Here is a 19,687-nt window from a genome sequence, read left to right as displayed (position 1 = left end):
GGAAAATGCCTATGCTACATTCATAGACATTGAGGATGAGATTATTCATAAACGAAAAGAAAACAGGGCTGCGTGTAACAGATGATAGTTCCCATGTTTCCACATGAAGACACTGAACCCCCACTTCAGAGGTGGCTAAACTCCAGGTGGCCACCCAAGTGCCCAGAAGATAATTCCTGAGAAAGGGAGACAGCGGCCAGAGAGAGTAAGCACCTCTCATCACACTAGCTGCCTTCCTCTACTCACCCACACCACCAGTCATGTTTCTTTCATAATCTGCTGTTACTGTAAATAATTCTGAGCTTCATTCACTTCTACTTTCATGTCCATTGTGATTTATTACACACATTCAAGTGGAGCTAGTGGAGACCCTTTCGTTATAGAGTAGGAAAATATACATATATAACTATATCTATATCCATCCTCATAAGGGGTTTTATGCACACCAATTATGCATATCCACTTACTTAACACTTTCCTTATGACTTAGGGGAAAAAATACATGTTTACAGAACACAATATTGAGGCATGAGAGGCAGTGAAAGTCTATACATCATCTGAGTTTTAGAAAACCAATGTGCACTTTATAAACATCAATGCTGAGCTGAAAAAGCCAAATTCACTCCCCCCATACTCCAAACACACCTATTACCAGTTAAATTATAGTAATAATAGCAACAGAATGAATTTTTAAAATTGTTCCCAAATAAAGCGTAAGATCATATATATATATATATGATCCTATGCTTTATATATATATATATATAAAGAAAGATATAGAAGAAGAGAAGGGGGTGGAGGGAGACAAGGATGGACACACATGCATGCAGTTTGGAGGCAGAGGAAGTGATTCTTTTTATACAACATAGTATTAACATAATTTAGCCATTCTAAATTATTATTTATCTATAAATTTTAAAGCAAGCCAAAAATGTAAGAATAGTCAATCACCTCAAAATAGAAATTCATTAAGAAAAACACAGAGTCCCAGATAGCTCCGTGGTATGACCCCATGGAGTGTAGCTCACCAGGCTCCTCTACCCATGGAATTCTCCAGGCAAGAATACTGGAGTGGGTTGCTATTTCCTTCTCCATGGACTGTAATAGGTAAAATGAAATTTGTACCCCAAAGGTACTACAGAAACACTATATATAACATGTGCATGACAGACACTTTGTGAAGTAACTTTTCCACAAACTGTAAGATTCATTTGAAACTTGAAAAAACAGTCTCTGTTACTAAAGATTACACCACTAAAGTGTAACAAAAAGGTACATATACTTTTATCAGGCATATAAACCCACTCCCTGAAAATAACTTAAAAACACAAGAATACTAAATTTCCCAGAATGAGAGGAACCAACGTCCTGAAAAACTCTTGTAACTCATTCGGCGCCTGTGGTGACGTTTTTAAACTCCACATCCAAAAATAAAAGGAAACAAAACACTAAAACCTTCCATTTGCTGGGAGACTGACTGGAGCATCCCAAGCCCCACTTTTCTTCCCTACTTTTACTGAGACTTAATTGACATACAGCTTCCCTGATAGCTCAGTTGGTAAAGAATCTGTGAGCAATGCAGGAGACCAGATTCCTGGTGGGAAGATCCCCTAAAGAAGGGAAAGGCTACCCACTCCAGTATTCTTGGGCTTCCCTCGTGGCTCAGCTGGTAAAGAATCCGCCGGCAATGAGGGAGACCTGGGTTGGAACCCTGTATGCCCGCACCCTGAGCCCAGCACACGAGCCTCTGAGCAGGCTCGCGAATCCCAGAGCCCTGCACACACACACCCAGCCCCCAGCGCGCACCTCGGATCCCAAGGTTGGGAAGATGCCCTGGAGAAGGGAAAGGCTACCCACTCCAGTATTCTGGCCTAGAGAATTCCATGGACTGTTTAGTCCACGGGGTCGCAAAGAGTTGGACACGACTGAGCGACTTTCACTTTCACTTTCCATGGAAGTTTAAGGTGTACCCCTAACCACCTGCGGATTTCCAGGGGGTTCAGTGGCAAAGAATCCACCTGCCATTGGAGGAGACCCAAGAGATGCGAGTTCTATCCCTGGGTCTGGAAGATCCCCTAGAGTAGGAAAAGGCAATCCACTCCAGTATTCTTGCCTGGAAAATTCCATTGACAGGGGAGACTGGCAGGCTATACAGTCCACGGCACGGCCAAGAGTCACACTGCTGAGCGACGTGTGAACTTAAACTAACCATCAGACATATACAGGAGGCCAGAAGACTACCTCAAGAAGTTTAGTTAACATTTCTGTCTTCATCCGGTTACCAAAATAATAATTTTCTTGTGATGAGAACGTTTAGGATTTGTCTTCTTAGCTTGTTTCTAATCTACCATCAAGCAGTGGTAACTACAGTCACAGTCACCGTGCTAGACTTTACCAGCTACGCTTGTAAACCCTGCAGGCGCGCACCCTGAGCGCAAGGCACACGCGCCACGCTTGCGAATCCCGGAGCCCGCACACACGCCCCCAGCTCCATGGGTATATCCCGGATCCCAGCACACGCCCCCAGCCCGGAGCGCGCACCTCGGATCCCAGCACAGGAGCCCGCAGCAGCACGTATATCTCGTATCCCAGCATACACGCCCCCAGCCCGGAGCGCGCACCTCGGATCCCAGTTCACTAGCCCCGAGTCCCCAGCGTATATCTCAGATCCCAGGACACACCCCCCCAGCCCCCCCCCCAGCCCCGAACGCACTTGTCGGATCCCAGCACATGAGTCCCTAGCCCGGAGCGCGCACCTCGGATCCCAGCACACACACCCCCAGCCCCGAGCGTGTATCTCGGATCCCAGCACACGCCCCCAGCCCGGAGCGCGCACCTCGGATCCCCGCAGGAGCGCCCCGTCCGTTCCCACCCACCCCGCCAGCTCCGCCCGCGCCCCGAGCCCGCGCGCACCGCTCGCTCACCCTTCTCGCTGACGCTCTCGCTCTCCAGCTCCACGTCCTCGCAGCTCGTGTACTCCGGCGTGGACACACCCTCTTCTTCCGAGCTGCTCACGGACATCTGGCGCCGCTTGCCGCCCCTCTTGGCGCGGTGCGGCTTGGGCGGCGACGGCCTCACCGACTCGGACTGGTCGGAGCTGAGCGAGTCGTTGCGCAGCATGGTCTCCACCTTCTCGCGCTTGGCCTTGCGCACCAGGACGGCCGAGCCGGGGTCCAGGCGGCTCTGCTTCCGGAGCGGCTCCGGGGCCCTGGGCTCCGGGGCCTCCGCGGGGCCTGGGCCGGGCCGGGGCGCCGGCGGGCTGGGGTCGGCGAGCGGCTGGGCGCCCGGCGCCCGGGCCTCCGCGGTCCTCTCGGCCGAGTAGGCGCGCGGCGAGGCGGGCGGCGAGCCCCGGGCGGCGTGGGGCGCGCGCGGGCCGGGCCTGCCCTCGGGCCCCGCGGCCGCCTCGGTGCGCGGCAGGGCCACGTCGCTGTGGCGCCGCTCGTGCCGGGCGCGGGAGACCCGCGCGTGCATGCGCATCTGCTGCTCCTCGAGCGGCGGCTGGACCGGGTACCGCGCCAGGTTCGGGTCGCTGCGGTACCGGGTCTGGTACTCCTCCTCCTTCCGCTGCTTCTCCGCTTCCGCCGCCGGGCCGTCCTCGCGTTTCTCCGGCACGACGGAGTAGTCCTGGGACCGGCCTTTCTCCAGCCTTCGGCTTTCCCGCCTTTCCTTCCGCTCCCGTTCTTCCGCGTGCGCCTCTGCGGGAGGTGCTGAGGTCCTGGGCACGCGTTTGCGCTCGCCCTTTGGGGCGCCTTTGCCATTCTGCTCGGCCAGCCCTGGCGTCTTCTTCCTGGGATGCACAAAGGAACGTGGAGAAGGAGAATTGCGTGTAAACTCAAGGCGAGGACCAGACCCCAGAAGAAGCATCCTTGGAAATAGTTATCCTTCGATGTTAAAAGAGGCGCATTAAACCTGTATGCCTGAGTAACTTTCTAAATAGGGCTCCTTTGCGTTACAAGATATTCAGCGTCTTCACAACTGGCTTTCAGATTTTTAAATTCTCAAAAACAATAAATTAATGCAGTAAAGGAACAAGTTTTATGCTGACCTCTCCTTGTGAATCAAAGACTTTAACATGTTCTAGATAAAAATAATATAGGTAATAATAAGTTAGGATAAACGCTAATAGATAAATACCAGTTCAAAATTTTATACCTGACATATATTTGGGCAATATATATTAATTTCTTATTGTAATTGAAACGTTCAAGGAAACGTGAATACAAGTATGTCCATTTCAGAAATTAACTCTACTAGCACTTCAGTTGTAGAACAAAAGTAATTTTTAAGAGATCATGTGCAGTCCAACACTTTTTTTAGGGAATTGGTTAGAAAAAAAAAAAATGGTTGAAGCCTAGCCTTCATTTTACCTTCCCCAACAAAAGTAGAAATGCTGACATTTTGAAATTATTATTCATTTTTCCTCTCCCCCAGGCCTTCTCCCGCATTCCAAAATGCAGAGTACAGGGTACCATGTTCAATATCCTATAATAAATCATAACAGAAAAGAGTATTTGTTTGTGTTCTACTTTGCTTTCCATCTTGTAGGAGGCACTGGCAAAGAAAAACTAAAGGAAAAGTGTTTCACAGTCTGAATATTTAAATTGCATTGTTTAAGATGCCCCCGGAGAAGGTGATGGCAACCCACCCCAGTACTCTTGCCTGGGAAATCCCATGGATGGAGGAGCCTGGCAGGCTACAGTCCATGGGGTCGCTAAGAGTAGGACATGACAGAGTGACTTCACTTTCACTTTTCATTTTCATGCACTGGAGAAGGAAATGGCAACCCACTCCAGTATGCTTGCCTGGAGAATCCCAGGGACGGGAGACTGGTGGGCTGGCGTCTATGGGGTCACACAGAGTTGGACACGACTGATGTGACTTAGCAGCAGCAGCAGCAAGATGCCCCATGCCACCCTTTTCTGAACACTGTAGTCCACCTGCTTTGGGAAGCTTTCAGCAAAGACACCAGAAGTTACAGAAAGGGGATGCCTTAGCAAAGCATTCAGATACTATATGCTCTACTGCGCAGTTAAAATGGAGACAGATAGGGTCTTTCTGGAATCCTTAGATCCATAGAAAGGGCTTTCCAGAGAGAACTGGAATTCCAAAGCAGATTTCACGAACAAAAACTGAGAATAAAATACAAGATGCAGAAAAGTAGAGCAGTTTCTATTGCCCATTAACAAAGAGGTAATTGCTAAAATATGTTGTGGGATCAGTCTGAGCAGGGGCTGGTGATAATGGCAAGAAAAGGTCAAGGGCTTCCAATGACACAAAAGCAAAACAGAAGCATGGCCAACTCTGCTTGAGGCATTTAGATTACTTGATCTTTTGAAATGGGAGAGATTTTCAGGGAGGGTGTAGTTTCATAGGTAGCATTGCTGTTTTCCGGTATAAGAATGCAGTGTTTTCTAGTGCCATGAATGCAGTCATCATAATTAGAGTTTTCATAAAAGTGAAATGAATGTACCGCAAACCTCAGTAGCTCATTAAATCATGGTTGCCCTTGTTGGAAGTTTCTATGGAGTCGATCTTTTTGTTGTTGCTGAAATGCTGATCACTGATGCTTACCTTGCAAAGTTCATGTGCAGATTAAAGGAGACAGCATCTGTGAAGATGCTTTATGAAAGGATAGCCTTATATGCAAATGGGACTCTTCTCCAGTCTCTTTGAATCTTGTCTTTGAAATAGGCCGTTTCTCACCTCTAATGTTTCCATCCCTATCTGCTCCTGAAGAGTGTACAAATTAGGATCAAAAAGATTATCTTGTTTCCAAAAGAAATATGTACCCCAGTGTTCACTGCAGCACTACTTACAATAGCCAGGACATGGAAGCAACCTAAATGCCCATCAACTGATGAATGGATGAAGAAGATGTGGTATATATAATATACAATGGAATATGGTGATAAAAAGGAACAAAATAACAGTAATAAAAAGGAAGAAAATAATGTCATTTGCAGCAACATGGATGAGACTAAAGATTGTCATACTAAGTGAAGTAAGCTGGGAAGAGAATAACAAAAATGGTACAGATGAACTTATTTGCAGGGCAGGAATAGAGACACAGACATAGAGAACAGAACTTATGGACACAGTGATGGAAGGAGAAGTGAAGTAAAGTGAAGTGAAGCTCAGTCATGTCTGAATCTTTGCGATCCCATGGACTATACAGTCCATAGATTTCTCCAGGCCAGAATGCTGGAGTGGGTAGTCTTCCCCTTCTTCAGGAGATCTTCCCAACCCAGGGATCAAACCCAGGTCTCCCACATCACAGGCGGATTCTTTCCCAGCTGAGCCACAAGGGAAGCCCAAGAATACTGGAGTGGGTAGCCTATCCCTTCTCCAGTGGATCAGGATTCCTGATCCAGAAATCAAACCGGGGTCTCCTGCATTGCAGGGGGATTCTTTACCAACTGAGCTATCAGGGAAGGAGATGGTGGGACAAATTGAGAGAGTAGCCTTGACATGCATACACCCACGTGTAAAACAGATAGTGGTGGAGGGAGAGGGCGGGGCAAATTGAGAGACTAGCACGGACATACACACACTCGCGTGTGTAAAACATAGCTCGTGGGAAGGGGCTGTGTAGCATAGGGGCTCAGCTCAGTGCTCCGTGATGACCTAGGGAGTGGAATGGAGGGTGGGGGGGTGGTCATGGAAGGAGGGGTTTATCCGCCCATATAACGGATTTACTTTGTTGTATCAGAAACTAACACAGCACTGAAAAGCAATTGTACTCCAATAATAAAATTTCAAAAACAATGAAATATAAAACAAGACAGCCAGCCACTCCTCCAGTCTCGGCTCATTCTCTGACAGGCCCTGACTACCAACTAGCTCCCCCTCTTCCTCCTCCTCCAGCCCCAACATCCTCACTGTGGTCCTCTGTATTTATATAATCAGCAAGTCATTTATATCATCAGAAAAGCCGTTTGCTCTTATTAGTCTTTTTCAAATTTCATCAAAAAGCCTCTCCTCAGTGCCTACTCTCGACTTCATTGTAGTTTTTCACAGTTCATCATAAGTAGGACTCAAATTTCCTCTTTGGAAACCCTATACCTCCAAACTCTTCCTCTCCTTTAAAAGAAATCCTTTTCTGACCAATCCTGAGCTGCTCTTTCAGCATCTTTTCTCTCCTTAACTCACAGCACTGTGTCACATGCTGCAAGCCTGGCCATCACCAGGGTGGCTCTGATGTCTTGCCATCATGGTCTCTCCTATTTTGCCTGCCCATCCCACAACTTCTGGGTGTCCTGTCCGCCTGTGTTTAGAAAGCCCTCCCCTCTCCTGTGGCCTCCAAAGGACTTGAGTTTGTATTGTCTGACTCTGATCATGTCAGCCCTCTGGGCTAGTTCACTGCCTGGGGCTCTGTCTTCCCTAGGGGATGGCGTGGTCTCTTTCCCAGGATCTGAACGAAAAGGGACTAAGTGGCAGTCATCTTTATGCCCTCTGACTCCTGCAGTGTTTGGTAATGGTAAACACATGGTGCCTACTGTCTGCATGCACTAGAGGCCTCCCATGAGCCTGCTGCTGAGCACTGGTGCTCCCCCAGGCCTCCAAGGTGCCCATGAGAATCCCTGGTGACAGAGCCAGGCCTGGAATCCGGATCAGGTCAGCTTTGAAGTCTTTGAGCTTATTGTGGGAGTTTCGTTTGACAAGGAGAACAGAAGCCTTCCTTAGCTCCTACCCTCGGATCCTGTCCTCCCACCCAGTGGAATAAATAAGGGTCATACAGACGAAAGCAGGCAAACCTAGTGCTAACTGTCAGGTGTCCTAAACTCCCAGCCTCGGGAAGAAAAGGGCTGTATTCCACCTTATTAATGCTGTCCCCACCTATTGCACACCATCCTGTCTGGTCATAAATATAAGCTTTTGACTGAATGATACGGTGGACAAATTGAAATTAATAAGCTGATCATGTGAGCCCAAGCTTACAAGCCTCCATTGCATTCCACTGTTTTCACGATAAAGTCTGTGAAATTAAACCTGGCTAAAAGGCCCAGTGGGATCTGGCTGCTCAGACCTCACCGTCATCCCCTGCTCCCCCATCTCCAACTCACCCTCCAGCCAAGAGCATCCTCTGGGTTGTCCCACTGTTCCTTCTGGCCGGACCCCGTGCACCCATCCCTCGCTTCACCTGGCTCATCTCTAGTCACCTTCAAAGCTCAGCATAGAAGAAAGCATCTTCCCGGAAGGCTTTGCTGAAGCACCCACACCCCTAAGTGTGACTGTTCCCCATACTCTTCTCTCAGAGCACAGATTCAGCTGCAGGACTCACTCTAATAGCCAATAAACGGTCCAACGGCTGTTCTCACCAAAGGACTGGAAGTTAGTAATACACTTGGGTGACTTGTTTACCTCCATGCGGGACATGAAAAACAAGCTTCTCAGCAAAGGCCTCCTAAGGAAAGATACGTTCCAGAGAGAGACAAAGGCAGCGGGATCCCTATCGCCTTTCTGGTCGATCCGAGAGGCACCCTTTCTGCATATCCTAGCGGTTCAATTCCTGAAGATGGGTTTGCTCTCCATTTAAGATCTTGCCCTTTGCCTGTGGTTGCTGACCTCTTACCTGTCCCTGGGAGGCTCGCTTCTAGACCTGGATGATGCCTGCTTCTGCTCGGGGGCCCCGGCTGGCGGGGCGGGCTCAGCGCCCTTGGTCCTGTCCGTCTGCGCGCCGGGGGCAGCCTGGTCGGGGGCGGAGGCCGCGGCGCTGCTCAGCGGGGTCTGCGACCTCGAGCGTTCTTGGAGCCGGGCTTTCTTCTCTCTAGGCGCCTCGGAACCCGCCCCTGTAGCCGTGTCGCTGAGCGTTCCGTCCTGACTGGGCTGCTGAGGGCCGCTGCCGAAGAACCATGCCCCTGACTTGGTTAAGATTTCCTGTTGCTTTCGACACAAATTGCATACCCACATAACCTATTTGAAGAAGAGAGAACGGTGTAAATTTTCTGTGCTGTGGAAATAAATTTATTTTCATCACACTAAAATATCTCTTAAGGCAAAGCAGAATGGTTGTCATCTTTATGTTGATCCTTGAGCAGGTCTTATGAAAATGAGCCCTGAACAAGTATATGAATGCATGCAGCATGATCCATCGGAAACCATAGACTTACGGTAACCAGAAGAGAGTCCTTCCTGGAGTCTATGATTCTGAGTTTCCTATGACCATGTATTCATCACATTTTGAATGGTGACTCTGAAGTTTCATTTAAAATATGCTAGTAAAAATGGTCTAAGCAAGGTAGTTGATTGATTAGAAAAATGTTGTAGGGAACCATGGAATTAATATTTATGTACATACGCCTCCGTGTGTCAAAGGATTTAGAAGCCATCTGTCTTCTCAAGAACCATCCATTATTAAAATCAATATTACGAGATATTCAAGAGGAATAAACAAACAATGAAAGGTAGGTGCCAAAGAACAGGACAGGTTGTATATATTTTCTGGTTTACTAGTAATCAAGTAAGCTCAGCTATAAGAGCTATTTTGGAACCATCACTGGGAAACACATCTGCTGATAAATTATGAAATGTATCACCATTTAAAATCTATATAGCTGCTCTCTTCTTGGGAACGCTTACAGGGTAATAATAGGGTCAATAGTGTTCAGAGAAATAATAAATAATAATACAACAGCCAAGCCTGCCTCAGTTACACTTCTCAGAATGCACTTCAGTTTTTCTTTTGCATTTCAGAAGCAGCACCTCTGGAAAGGCTCATCACCTATCTCCAGGTGCCCGTTTCCACTAACAAGAATAAGTCAACAATCATTCAAATGTATCACGTAAGGATGGGTAAATCCTAGATACATCAAGTGAGAAGCAATGTAAGACAGGAGAATAAGCATTGTTTAGTTGGCAAAAAGAAGAAAATAGAATACTGAAAACTTTCCAATGGATATGAGGAAAATTATCACTTGTTACTGTTTATAAGACTAAAGCTAAAATGATAATGAGATGAGAAGAAAAGTAATTCATTTTTAAAAGGAAAATATTGCAGATGAACTGCTGAGAACTCCTTCTTTCCAACCAAGAAAATTCAAATGAATTAATAATATGGGGAAAACTAAGATGTAGCAAATATATTTGCTATAATATGTTTAAGATTTATGACACTTAACTCAGCCCTCTATATTTCCTTGGGTCACAAAACAAAGAAAATTTGGTCCACAAAGTCAGTTAATTATAACATCTGCACAATGTATTATATCATGGACATCTACTGAAATGTTAGACAAGATGAGCAATATGCTATATATGCCAATACCAAAATAAAGGAACTATGGAGTGGAACTTCAATTTAACATGCTTGCCAAACATGGCTATACTTTGACAGCATCCTTCCATCTCTTTGATGTTATGAATGAAGTCCCTCAGAAGTTCTGACTGACTGAACATGGAGGTATCAGTGACAATGTCGTGAGCACGTGACCCTAGAGTCAGTCCACCAACAGTGACACCATGTGTCCTCCGCCCAGACCCTGGATGAGGACAGGTGACACCCTTCCTCTTTGGCTGCCTCATTGGTTGCTAAGACAGTGAAGAGAAGGTCTGAATTCATGGAGTTCTAGGACATTGATATGAAATTTTGACAATTTCACAGTAACTAGGTAGACATTAAAATCATATTGATTACACCAATAATTTGCAAAGTATTACTTAGCATCAAGTTAGTTTCTTTTATACAAAAACATTAAGGTGTACTTAGGATAAATATATCTTTCCTTTAAAACTGTGCATAGCACAGCAAAATTTACAATTATTACACAAGTTCCAAAATGGAATTAAGCTGAGTAAAGAGGCAGAAAAAGAGCAGGAAGGAGATTATATGATTCATAACAAATCTGCATATTTCTTATAAAATTGTTATCACAGTTTTATTTGTTTCATGATTTTAAGTATTACAAAAATGGACTAATAAAAAGTAATTGTCAGATTTGGCCAAGTTCCAAATTTTGAATATGTGCAGAACTGCTGTAGGATTAATAAAAGCAAATAGAATGTGCTTTTTACTAATTCAGTTCAGTCACTCAGTCATGTCTGACTCTTGGCAACCCCATGGACTACAGCACACCAGGCTTCCCTGTATATCACCAACTCCAAGAGTTTGCTCAAACTCATGTCCATGGAGTCAATAATGTCATCCAACCATCTCATTCTTTGTCGTCTCCTTCTCTTCCTGCCTTCAATCTTTCCCAGCATCAGGGTCTTTTCCAATGAGTCAGTTCTTTGCATCAGGTGGCCAAAGTATTGGGGCTTCAACTTCAGCATCCGTCCTTCCAATGTATATTCAGGACTGATTTCCTTTAGGATGGACTGGTCGGGTCTCCTCGCTGTCCTAGGGACTCTGGAGTCTTCTCCAACACCACAGTTCAAAAGCATCCATTCTTTGGTGTTCAGCTTTCTTTATGGTCCAACTCTCACATCCATACATGACTACTGGAAGAACCATAGCTTTGACTAGACAGACCTTTGTCGGCAAAGTAATGTCTCTGCTTTTTAACATGCTATCTAAGTCGGTCATAGCTTTTCTTCCAAGGAGCAAGCATCTTTTAATTTCATTGGCTGCAGTCACCATCTGCAGTGATTTTGGAACCCAAGAAAATAGTCTGTCACTGTTTCCATTGTTTCCCCATCTATTTGCCATGAATTGATGGGACCAGACAGAATGATTTTAGTTTTCTGAATGTTGAGCTTTAAGTCAACTTTCCCCCTCTCCTTTTTCACTTTCACCAAGAGGCTCTTTAGTTCTTCTTCACTTTCTGCCATAAGGGTGGTGTCATCTGCATATCTAAGTTTATTGATATTTCTCCTGGCAATCTTGATTCCAACTTGTGCTTCATCCAGCCCATCATTTTGCATGATGTACTCTCCATAGTAGTTAAATAAGTAGGATGACAATATACAGCCTTGATGTACTCCTTTTCCAATTTTGAAGCAGTCCATTGTTCCATGTCCAGTTCTAACTGTTATTTCTTGACCTGCATACAGATTTCTCAGAAGGCAGGAAAGGTGGCTTGATATTTCCATCTCTTTAAGAATTCTTCACAGTTTGTTGTGATTGACATAAAGGTTTTGGCATAGTCAATAAAGCAGAAGTAGATGTTTTTCTGGAACTCTCTTGCTTTATCTATGATCCAACGGATGTTGGCACTTTGATCTCTGGTTCCTCTACCTTTTCTAAATCTAGCTTGTACATCTGGAAGTTCCCAATTCACGTACTGTTGAAGTCAATTAAATTTTACAATTCACCTAATTTTATTTTTACTTTATTTAAAAAGTTATAGTTAATTGATTTGCGGATATTAAAGAATCCTTGCATTTCTGGGATAAAGCCCACTTGGTCATGGTGTATGATTTTTTTAATATGTTGTTGGATTCTGTTTGCTAGAATTTTGTTAAGGATTTTTGCATCTATGTTCATCAGTGATATTGGCCTGTAGTTTTCTTTTTTTGTGGCATCTTTGTCTGGTTTTGGAATTAGGGTGATGGTGGCCTCATAGAATGAGTTTGGAAGTTTACCTTCTTCTGCAATTTTCTGGAAGAGTTTGAGTAAGATAGGTGTTAGCTCTTCTCTAAATTTTTGGTAGAATTCAGCTGTGAAGCCATCTGGTCCTGGGCTTTTGTTTGCTGGAAGATTTCTGATTACAGTTTCGATTTCCTTGCTTGTGATGGCTCTGTTAAGATCTTCTATTTCTTCCTGGTTCAGTTTTGGAAAGTTATACTTTTCTAAGAATTTGTCCATTTCATCCAAGTTGTCCATTTTATTGGCATAGAGCTGCTGGTAGTAGTCTCTTATGATCCTTTGTATTTCAGTGTTGTCTGTTGTGATCTCACACTTTTCATTTCTTATTTTGTTAATTTGGTTCTTCTCTCTTTGTCTCTTAATGAGTCTTGCTAATGGTTTGTCAATTTTGTTTATTTTTTCAAAAAACCAGCTTTTAGCTTTGTTGATTTTTGCTATGGTCTCTTTAGTTTCTTTTGCATTTATTTCTGCCCTAATTTTTAAGATTTCTTTCCTTCTGCTAACCCTGGGGTTCTTCATTTCTTCCTTCTCTAATTGCTTTAGGTGTAGAGTTAGGTTATTTATTTGGCTTTTTTCTTGTTTCTTGATGTGCACCTGTAATGCTATGAACCTTCCCCTTAGCACTGCTTTTACAGTGTCCCATAGATTTTGGGTTGTTGTGTTTTCATTTTCGTTTATTTCTATACATACTTTGATTTCTTTTTTGATTTCTTCTATGATTTGTTGGTTATTCAGAAGTGTGTTATTTAGCCTCCATATGTTGGAATTTTTAACAATTTTTTTCCTGTAATTGAGATCTAATCTTACTGCACTGTGGTCAGAAAAGATGACTGGAATAATTTCAATTTTTTTGAATTTTCCAAGACCAGATTTATGGCCCAGGATGTGATCTATTCTGGAGAAAGTTCCGTGTGCACTTGAGAAAAAGGTGAAGTTGATTGTTTTGGGGTGAAATGTCCTATAGATATCAATTAGGTCTAGCTGGTCCATTGTATCATTTAAAGTTTGTGTTTCCTTGTTGATTTTCTGTTTAGTTGATCTATCCATAGTTGTGAGTGGGGTATTAAAGTCTCCCACTATTATTGTGTTACTATTAATTTCCTCTTTCATATTCGTTAGTGTTTGCCGTACATATTGCGGTGTTCCTATGTTGGGTGCATATATATTTATAATTGTTATATCTTCTTCTTGGATTGATCCTTTGATCATTATGTAGTGTCCTTCCTTGTCTCTTTTCACATCCTTTATTTGAAAGTCTATTTTATCTGATATGAGTATTGCGACTCCTGCTTTCTTTTGGTCTCCGTTTGCGTGAAATATTTTTTTCCAGCCCTTCACTTTCAGTCTGTATGTGTCCCTTGTTTTGAGGTGGGTCTCTTGTAGACAGCATATATAGGGGTCTTGTTTTTGTATCCATTCAGCCAATCTTTGTCTTTTGGTTGGGGCATTCAACCCATTTACATTTAAGGTAATTATTGATAGGTGTGGTCCCGTTGTCATTTACTTTGTTGTTTTGGGTTCACGTTTATACAACCTTTCTGCATTTCCTGTCTAGAGAAGATCCTTTAGCATTTGTTGAAGAGCTGGTTTGGTGGTGCTGAATTCTCTCAGCTTTTGCTTGTCTGTAAAGCTTTTGAATTCTCCTTCATATCTGAATGAGATCCTTGCTGGGTACAGTAATCTAGGTTGTAGGTTATTCTCTTTCATTACTTTCAGTATGTCCTGCCATTCCCTTCTGGCCTGGAGGGTTTCTATTGATAGGTCAGCTGTTATCCTTATAGGAATCCCTTTGTGTGTTATTTGTTGTTTCTCCCTTGCTGCTTTTAGTATTTGTTCTTTGTGTTTGATCTTTGTTAATTTGATTAATATGTGTCTTGGGGTGTTTCGCCTTGGGTTTATCCTGTTTGGGACTCTCTGGGTTTCTTGGACTTGGGTGGCTATTTCCTTCCCCATTTTAGGGAAGTTTTCAGCTATTATCTCCTCGAGTATTTTCTCATGGCCTTTCTTTTTGTCTTCTTCTTCTGGGACTCCTATGATTCGAATGTTGGGGCGTTTCACATTGTCCCAGAGGTCCCTGAGGTTGTCCTCATTTCTTTTGATCCTTTTTTCTTTTTTCCTCTCTGCTTCATTTATTTCCACCATTTTATCTTCTACCTCACTTATCCTATCTTCTGTCTCTGTTATTCTACTCTTGGTTCCCTCCAGAGTGTTTTTGATCTCATTCACTGCATTATTCATTTTTAATTGACTCTTTTTTATTTCTTCTAGATCTTTATTAAACATTTCTTGCATCTTTTCAATCTTTGTCTCCAGGCTATTTATCTGTACCTCCATTTTGCTTTCAAGATTTTGGATCATTTTTATTATCATTATTCTGAATTCTTTTTCAGGTAGATTCCCTATCTCCTCCTCTTTTGTTTGACTTGGTGGGCTTTTTTCATGTTCCTTTACCTGTTGGGTAACGTAATACACCACATTAACAAATTGAAAGATAAAAACCATATGATTATCTCAATAGATGCAGAGAAAGCCTTTGACAAAATTCAACACTCATTTATGATTAAAACTCTCCAGAAAGCAGGAATAGAAGGAACATACCTCAACATAATAAAAGCTATATATGACAAACCCACAGCAAGCATCACCCTCAATGGTGAAAAATTGAAAGCATTTCCTCTGAAATCAGGAACAAGGCAAGGATGCCCACTCTCACCACTACTATTCAAAATAGTGTTGGAAGTTTTGGCCACAGCAATCAGAGCAGAAAAAGACATAAAAGGAATCCAGATAGGAAAAGAAGAAGTGAAATTCTCGCTGTTTGCAGATGACATGATCCTCTACATAGAAAACCCTAAAGACTCTTCCAGAAAATTACTAGAGCTAATTAATGAATATAGTAAAGTTGTAGGATATAAAATTAACACACAGAAATCCCTTGCATTCCTATACACTAACAATGAAAAAACAGAAAGAGAAATTAAGGAAGCAATATCATTCACCATTGCAACAAAAAGAATAAAATACTTAGGAGTATATCTACCTAAAGAAACAAAAGACCTATACATAGAAAACTATAAAACACTGATGAAAGAAATCAAAGAGGACACAAACAGATGGAGAAACATACCGTGTTCATGGATTGGAAGAATCAATATTGTCAAAATGGCTATTCTACCCAAAGCAATCTATAGATTCAATGCAATCCCTATCAAGCTACCAACAGTATTTTTCACAGAACTAGAACAAATAATTTCACAATTTGTATGGAAATACAAAAAACCTCGAATAGCCAAAGTAATCTTGAGAAAGAAGAATGGAACTGGAGGAATCAACCTGCCTGACTTCAGACTCTACTACAAAGCCACAGTCATCAAGACAGTATGGTACTGACACAAAGACAGAAATATAGATCAATGGAACAGAATAGAAAGCCCAGAGATAAATCCACGGACCTATGGACACCTCATCTTTGACAAAGGAGGCAAGGATATACAATGGAAAAAAGACAATCTCTTTAACAAGTGGTGCTGGGAAAACTGGTCAACCACTTGTAAAAGAATGAAACTAGAACACTTTCTAACACCATACACAAAAATAAACTCAAAATGGATTAAAGATCTAAATGTAAGACCAGAAACTATAAAACTCCTAGAGGAGAACATAGGCAAAACACTCTCCGACATAAATCACAGCAAGATCTTCTATGACCCACCTCCCAGAATATTGGAAATAAAAGCAAAAATAAACAAATGGGACCTAATGAAAATTAAAAGCTTTTGCACAACAAAGGAAACTATAAGTAAGGTGAAAAGACAGCCCTCAGATTGGGAGAAAATAATAACAAATGAGGAAACAGACAAAGGATTAATCTCAAAAATATACAAGCAACTCCTGAAGCTCAATTCCAGAAAAATAAACGACCCAATCAAAAAATGGGCCAAAGAACTAAACAGACATTTCTCCAAAGAAGACATACAGATGGCTAACAAACACATGAAAAGATGCTCAACATCACTCATCATCAGAGAAATGCAAATCAAAACCACAATGAGGTACCATTACACGCCAGTCAGGATGGCTGCTATCCAAAAGTCTACAAGCAATAAATGCTGGAGAGGGTGTGGAGAAAAGGGAACCCTCTTACACTGTTGGTGGGAATGCAAACTAGTACAGCCACTATGGAAAACAGTGTGGAGATTTCTTAAAAAACTGGAAATAGAACTGCCATATGACCCAGCAATACCACTTCTGGGCATACACACTGAGGAATCCAGATCTGAAAGAGACACGTGCACCCCAATGTTCATCGCAGCACTGTTTATAATAGCCAGGACATGGAAGCAACCCAGATGCCCATCAGCAGATGAATGGATAAGGAAGCTGTGGTACATATACACCATGGAATATTACTCAGCTGTTAAAAAGAATTCATTTGAATCAGTTCTAATGAGATGGATGAAACTGGAGCCCATTATACAGAGTGAAGTAAGCCAGAAAGATAAAGAACATTACAGTATACTAACACATATATACGGAATTTAGATAGATGGTAGCGATAACCCTATATGCAAAACAGAAAAAGAGACACAGAAGTACAGAACAGACTTTTGAACTCTGGGGGAGAACGTGAGGGTGGGATGTTTTGAAAGAACAGCATGTATATTATCTATGGTGAAACAGACCACCAGCCCAGGTGGGATGCATGAGTCAAGTGCTCGGGCCTGGTGCACTAGGAGGACCCTGAGGAGTCGGGTGGAGAGGGAGGTGGGAGGGGGGATCGGGATGGGGAATACGTGTAACTATATGGCTGATTCATGTCAATGTATGACAAAACCCACTGAAATGTTGTGAAGTGATTGGCCTCCAACTAATAAAATAATATTTAAAAAAAAATAAAATAAAATAAAAATAAAAAAATTTTAAAAAAAAGTTACAGTTAATGGTTAGTAGAAGCAGCTACTTCGGCATTTTGTAATATTATATATTCATTTAAATCTGTGATATTATATTTGTCAAACTTTAACAGTTAGGAAAACTCTTGCATAATTCCAAATTTTCCTACATTGTATTTATTTGTGTACCACAGTATTTTTATATTTGTACTTAAAAATTAATTAAAAGTATGGTCAACCTATCTTCCAGTTTAAAGCAAAATTAACTGTTAGGAGGTAAAATATTTTTATTAAAATACTACTTCTCCTCAATATCCATTGTTAGTTATTTAAATTATTCTTGACCCAAAGTTTACAAGCAAAAAAGAAATTGCTTATGTGAGTTGTAAAGAAAAATATCTGGAATTGCAGTGAAATATTAGTCATATCTTTCAACACAGTTCATATCAAACATTGCAGACATGTATAAAATGATCAATTAGTAGCTAATAAGCAATGCAGTTATTTGTGCTTAAAGATTCTGTTTTTGAATTTAATATTAACTATTATTAACTATATTAACTATTATTATTAACTAATATTAATAAGACAATAATATTTATTCTAATAGTTAATAATAATGTTAACTAATATTAACTATATATAACACATATATATGTGTGTGTGTGTGTGTGTGTGTGTGTGTATGCATGTCTACTGGTATATTTACCTCTTAACCATATTCATAATATATGTCTAAAACTAGAATGATGTAAAGTGACCATTTACTGCCATTTATTGATGATTTTATTACTTTTGTTCATTTCAGTTGTACCAATATTTCTACATATCCATTAGGATATGAACTGCCCCAACATTTTGTGTATTTATCAATTGAATGAATAGCATTTTCTTATCCATTTAATAACTTGCTACTTGTCATATCAACTATTTTTTTGTTACAAAGATGACTTTTCATTTTACATTGTCTCATCTGTTATGCTCTTCCTTAATGATTCTTCTGTTGCTTCTAATTTAGCACCAAACATGCTGTGATAATTCATTTTTATTTTCATTGACTATTCATATGTTTTAATATGTTACAATTTAGTTCTTGATCCCTCAGAATTTATTTTGATGTGTGACAAGAGACAGGGGTCTAAAGTGTTGTCTTTCCCTCAGAGCTAACTACCTTGACATGATGTACTGGGTAATCCTTCTCATCTCATCACTGAACTTCAAAGAAGCACGTGGTGTCTAAACAGCCCAGGCTGTCACCTCAGATCTGCCTCGTGTTTGCTGTTTACTCCGGCCCCCTTTCATAGCCTCCAGAACCCATCAGTAAACTTGGGATCCTGGCAGTTCCTAACTCACTGAGTTGTTTGAGGATTAATGACATAATCCATCTAAATCACTCAGCACAGAGCCTGATAGACAGTAAGAGCTTACGAGGCACTAATCACGTGGTAATGTCTAATTATTACTAACAATTAATCATTACCATCATCGTTACCTTGTTAATCATATGTATAAAATCTCGGGGGCTCTCTGCAGCATACAAAGCCAGCAAGAAAATTGTATTTTGTTCCTGCAGAGAAAGAGACAGACGTTCCTGTGCCCTTGTTAATTCAGCCACATCAGTTAAACTATGATGCACAGCCCTCCATCTTGAGTTGCTTCCACATGGGCTGCCTGAGGGTGTGTCTCTCATTGCTTTTGTTTGTGTAAGGTCAAACATTTTTATTGTCTGTGTGGGTCATGACATGTCAAAGGTAGTGATGAACACTGAATGTGATGAACTGGGGGTGGACTGGCCCACCTTCCTGCTCTGCTAATGAGGAAGTTACATCATCTCTCTATACTTCAGTTTACTCATTCATAAAATAGGGAAAATAATAATAATGATGATTTCATAGACTATGTGTTAGGATTTAGTCAGTGAGAGAATATATACAACCTAGTTTAGCACATGGAAAGCACTCAATACATATAAATGATTAACAGCAAACAAAAACTCACTTTAGTTTCAGAAGACGACTTCAGTTAAAGGTAAGTAGTCATAAAAAAATAATAAATAAAAAAATAATGAATAAAAAATAATAAAACTATATGGTTGCAAACTTCAAAAAAAAAGGTAAGTAGTCATTTTTTTTTCTGTAAAAAGTGCCATACTCTGTACATATTTCTGATTTAAACAAGTATTTCTTTAGTGTACTTTCTTTTACCCTAGGCTATGGGGATACAGCAGTGAACAAAATGACATGTGGAGTTCACATTCCAGTGAAGAAGACAG

General features: G+C 41.8%; 1 protein-coding gene across 1 annotated transcript in view; it reads right to left on the bottom strand.

The window, feature by feature from the left end:
* Positions 1–19,687, bottom strand: part of RIMS1 (regulating synaptic membrane exocytosis 1) — a 592,480-nt gene that overhangs the window by 241,171 nt on the left and 331,622 nt on the right. The window contains exons 5-6 of the mRNA XM_065911744.1: positions 8,573–8,913; positions 2,925–3,787 (exon numbers count right to left, since the gene is read on the bottom strand). Of these exons, the coding sequence (XP_065767816.1) occupies positions 2,925–3,787; positions 8,573–8,913 (1,204 nt within the window). The remainder of the gene's footprint in view (positions 1–2,924; positions 3,788–8,572; positions 8,914–19,687) is intronic.

Source organism: Muntiacus reevesi, chromosome 19 (genome assembly GCF_963930625.1).
Source record: "Muntiacus reevesi chromosome 19, mMunRee1.1, whole genome shotgun sequence".
In the NCBI taxonomy this organism is placed as follows: Eukaryota; Metazoa; Chordata; class Mammalia; order Artiodactyla; family Cervidae; genus Muntiacus; species Muntiacus reevesi.
The sequence above is the reverse complement of the archived record's forward strand: the minus strand, read 5'-3'. Positions and strand labels throughout refer to the sequence as shown.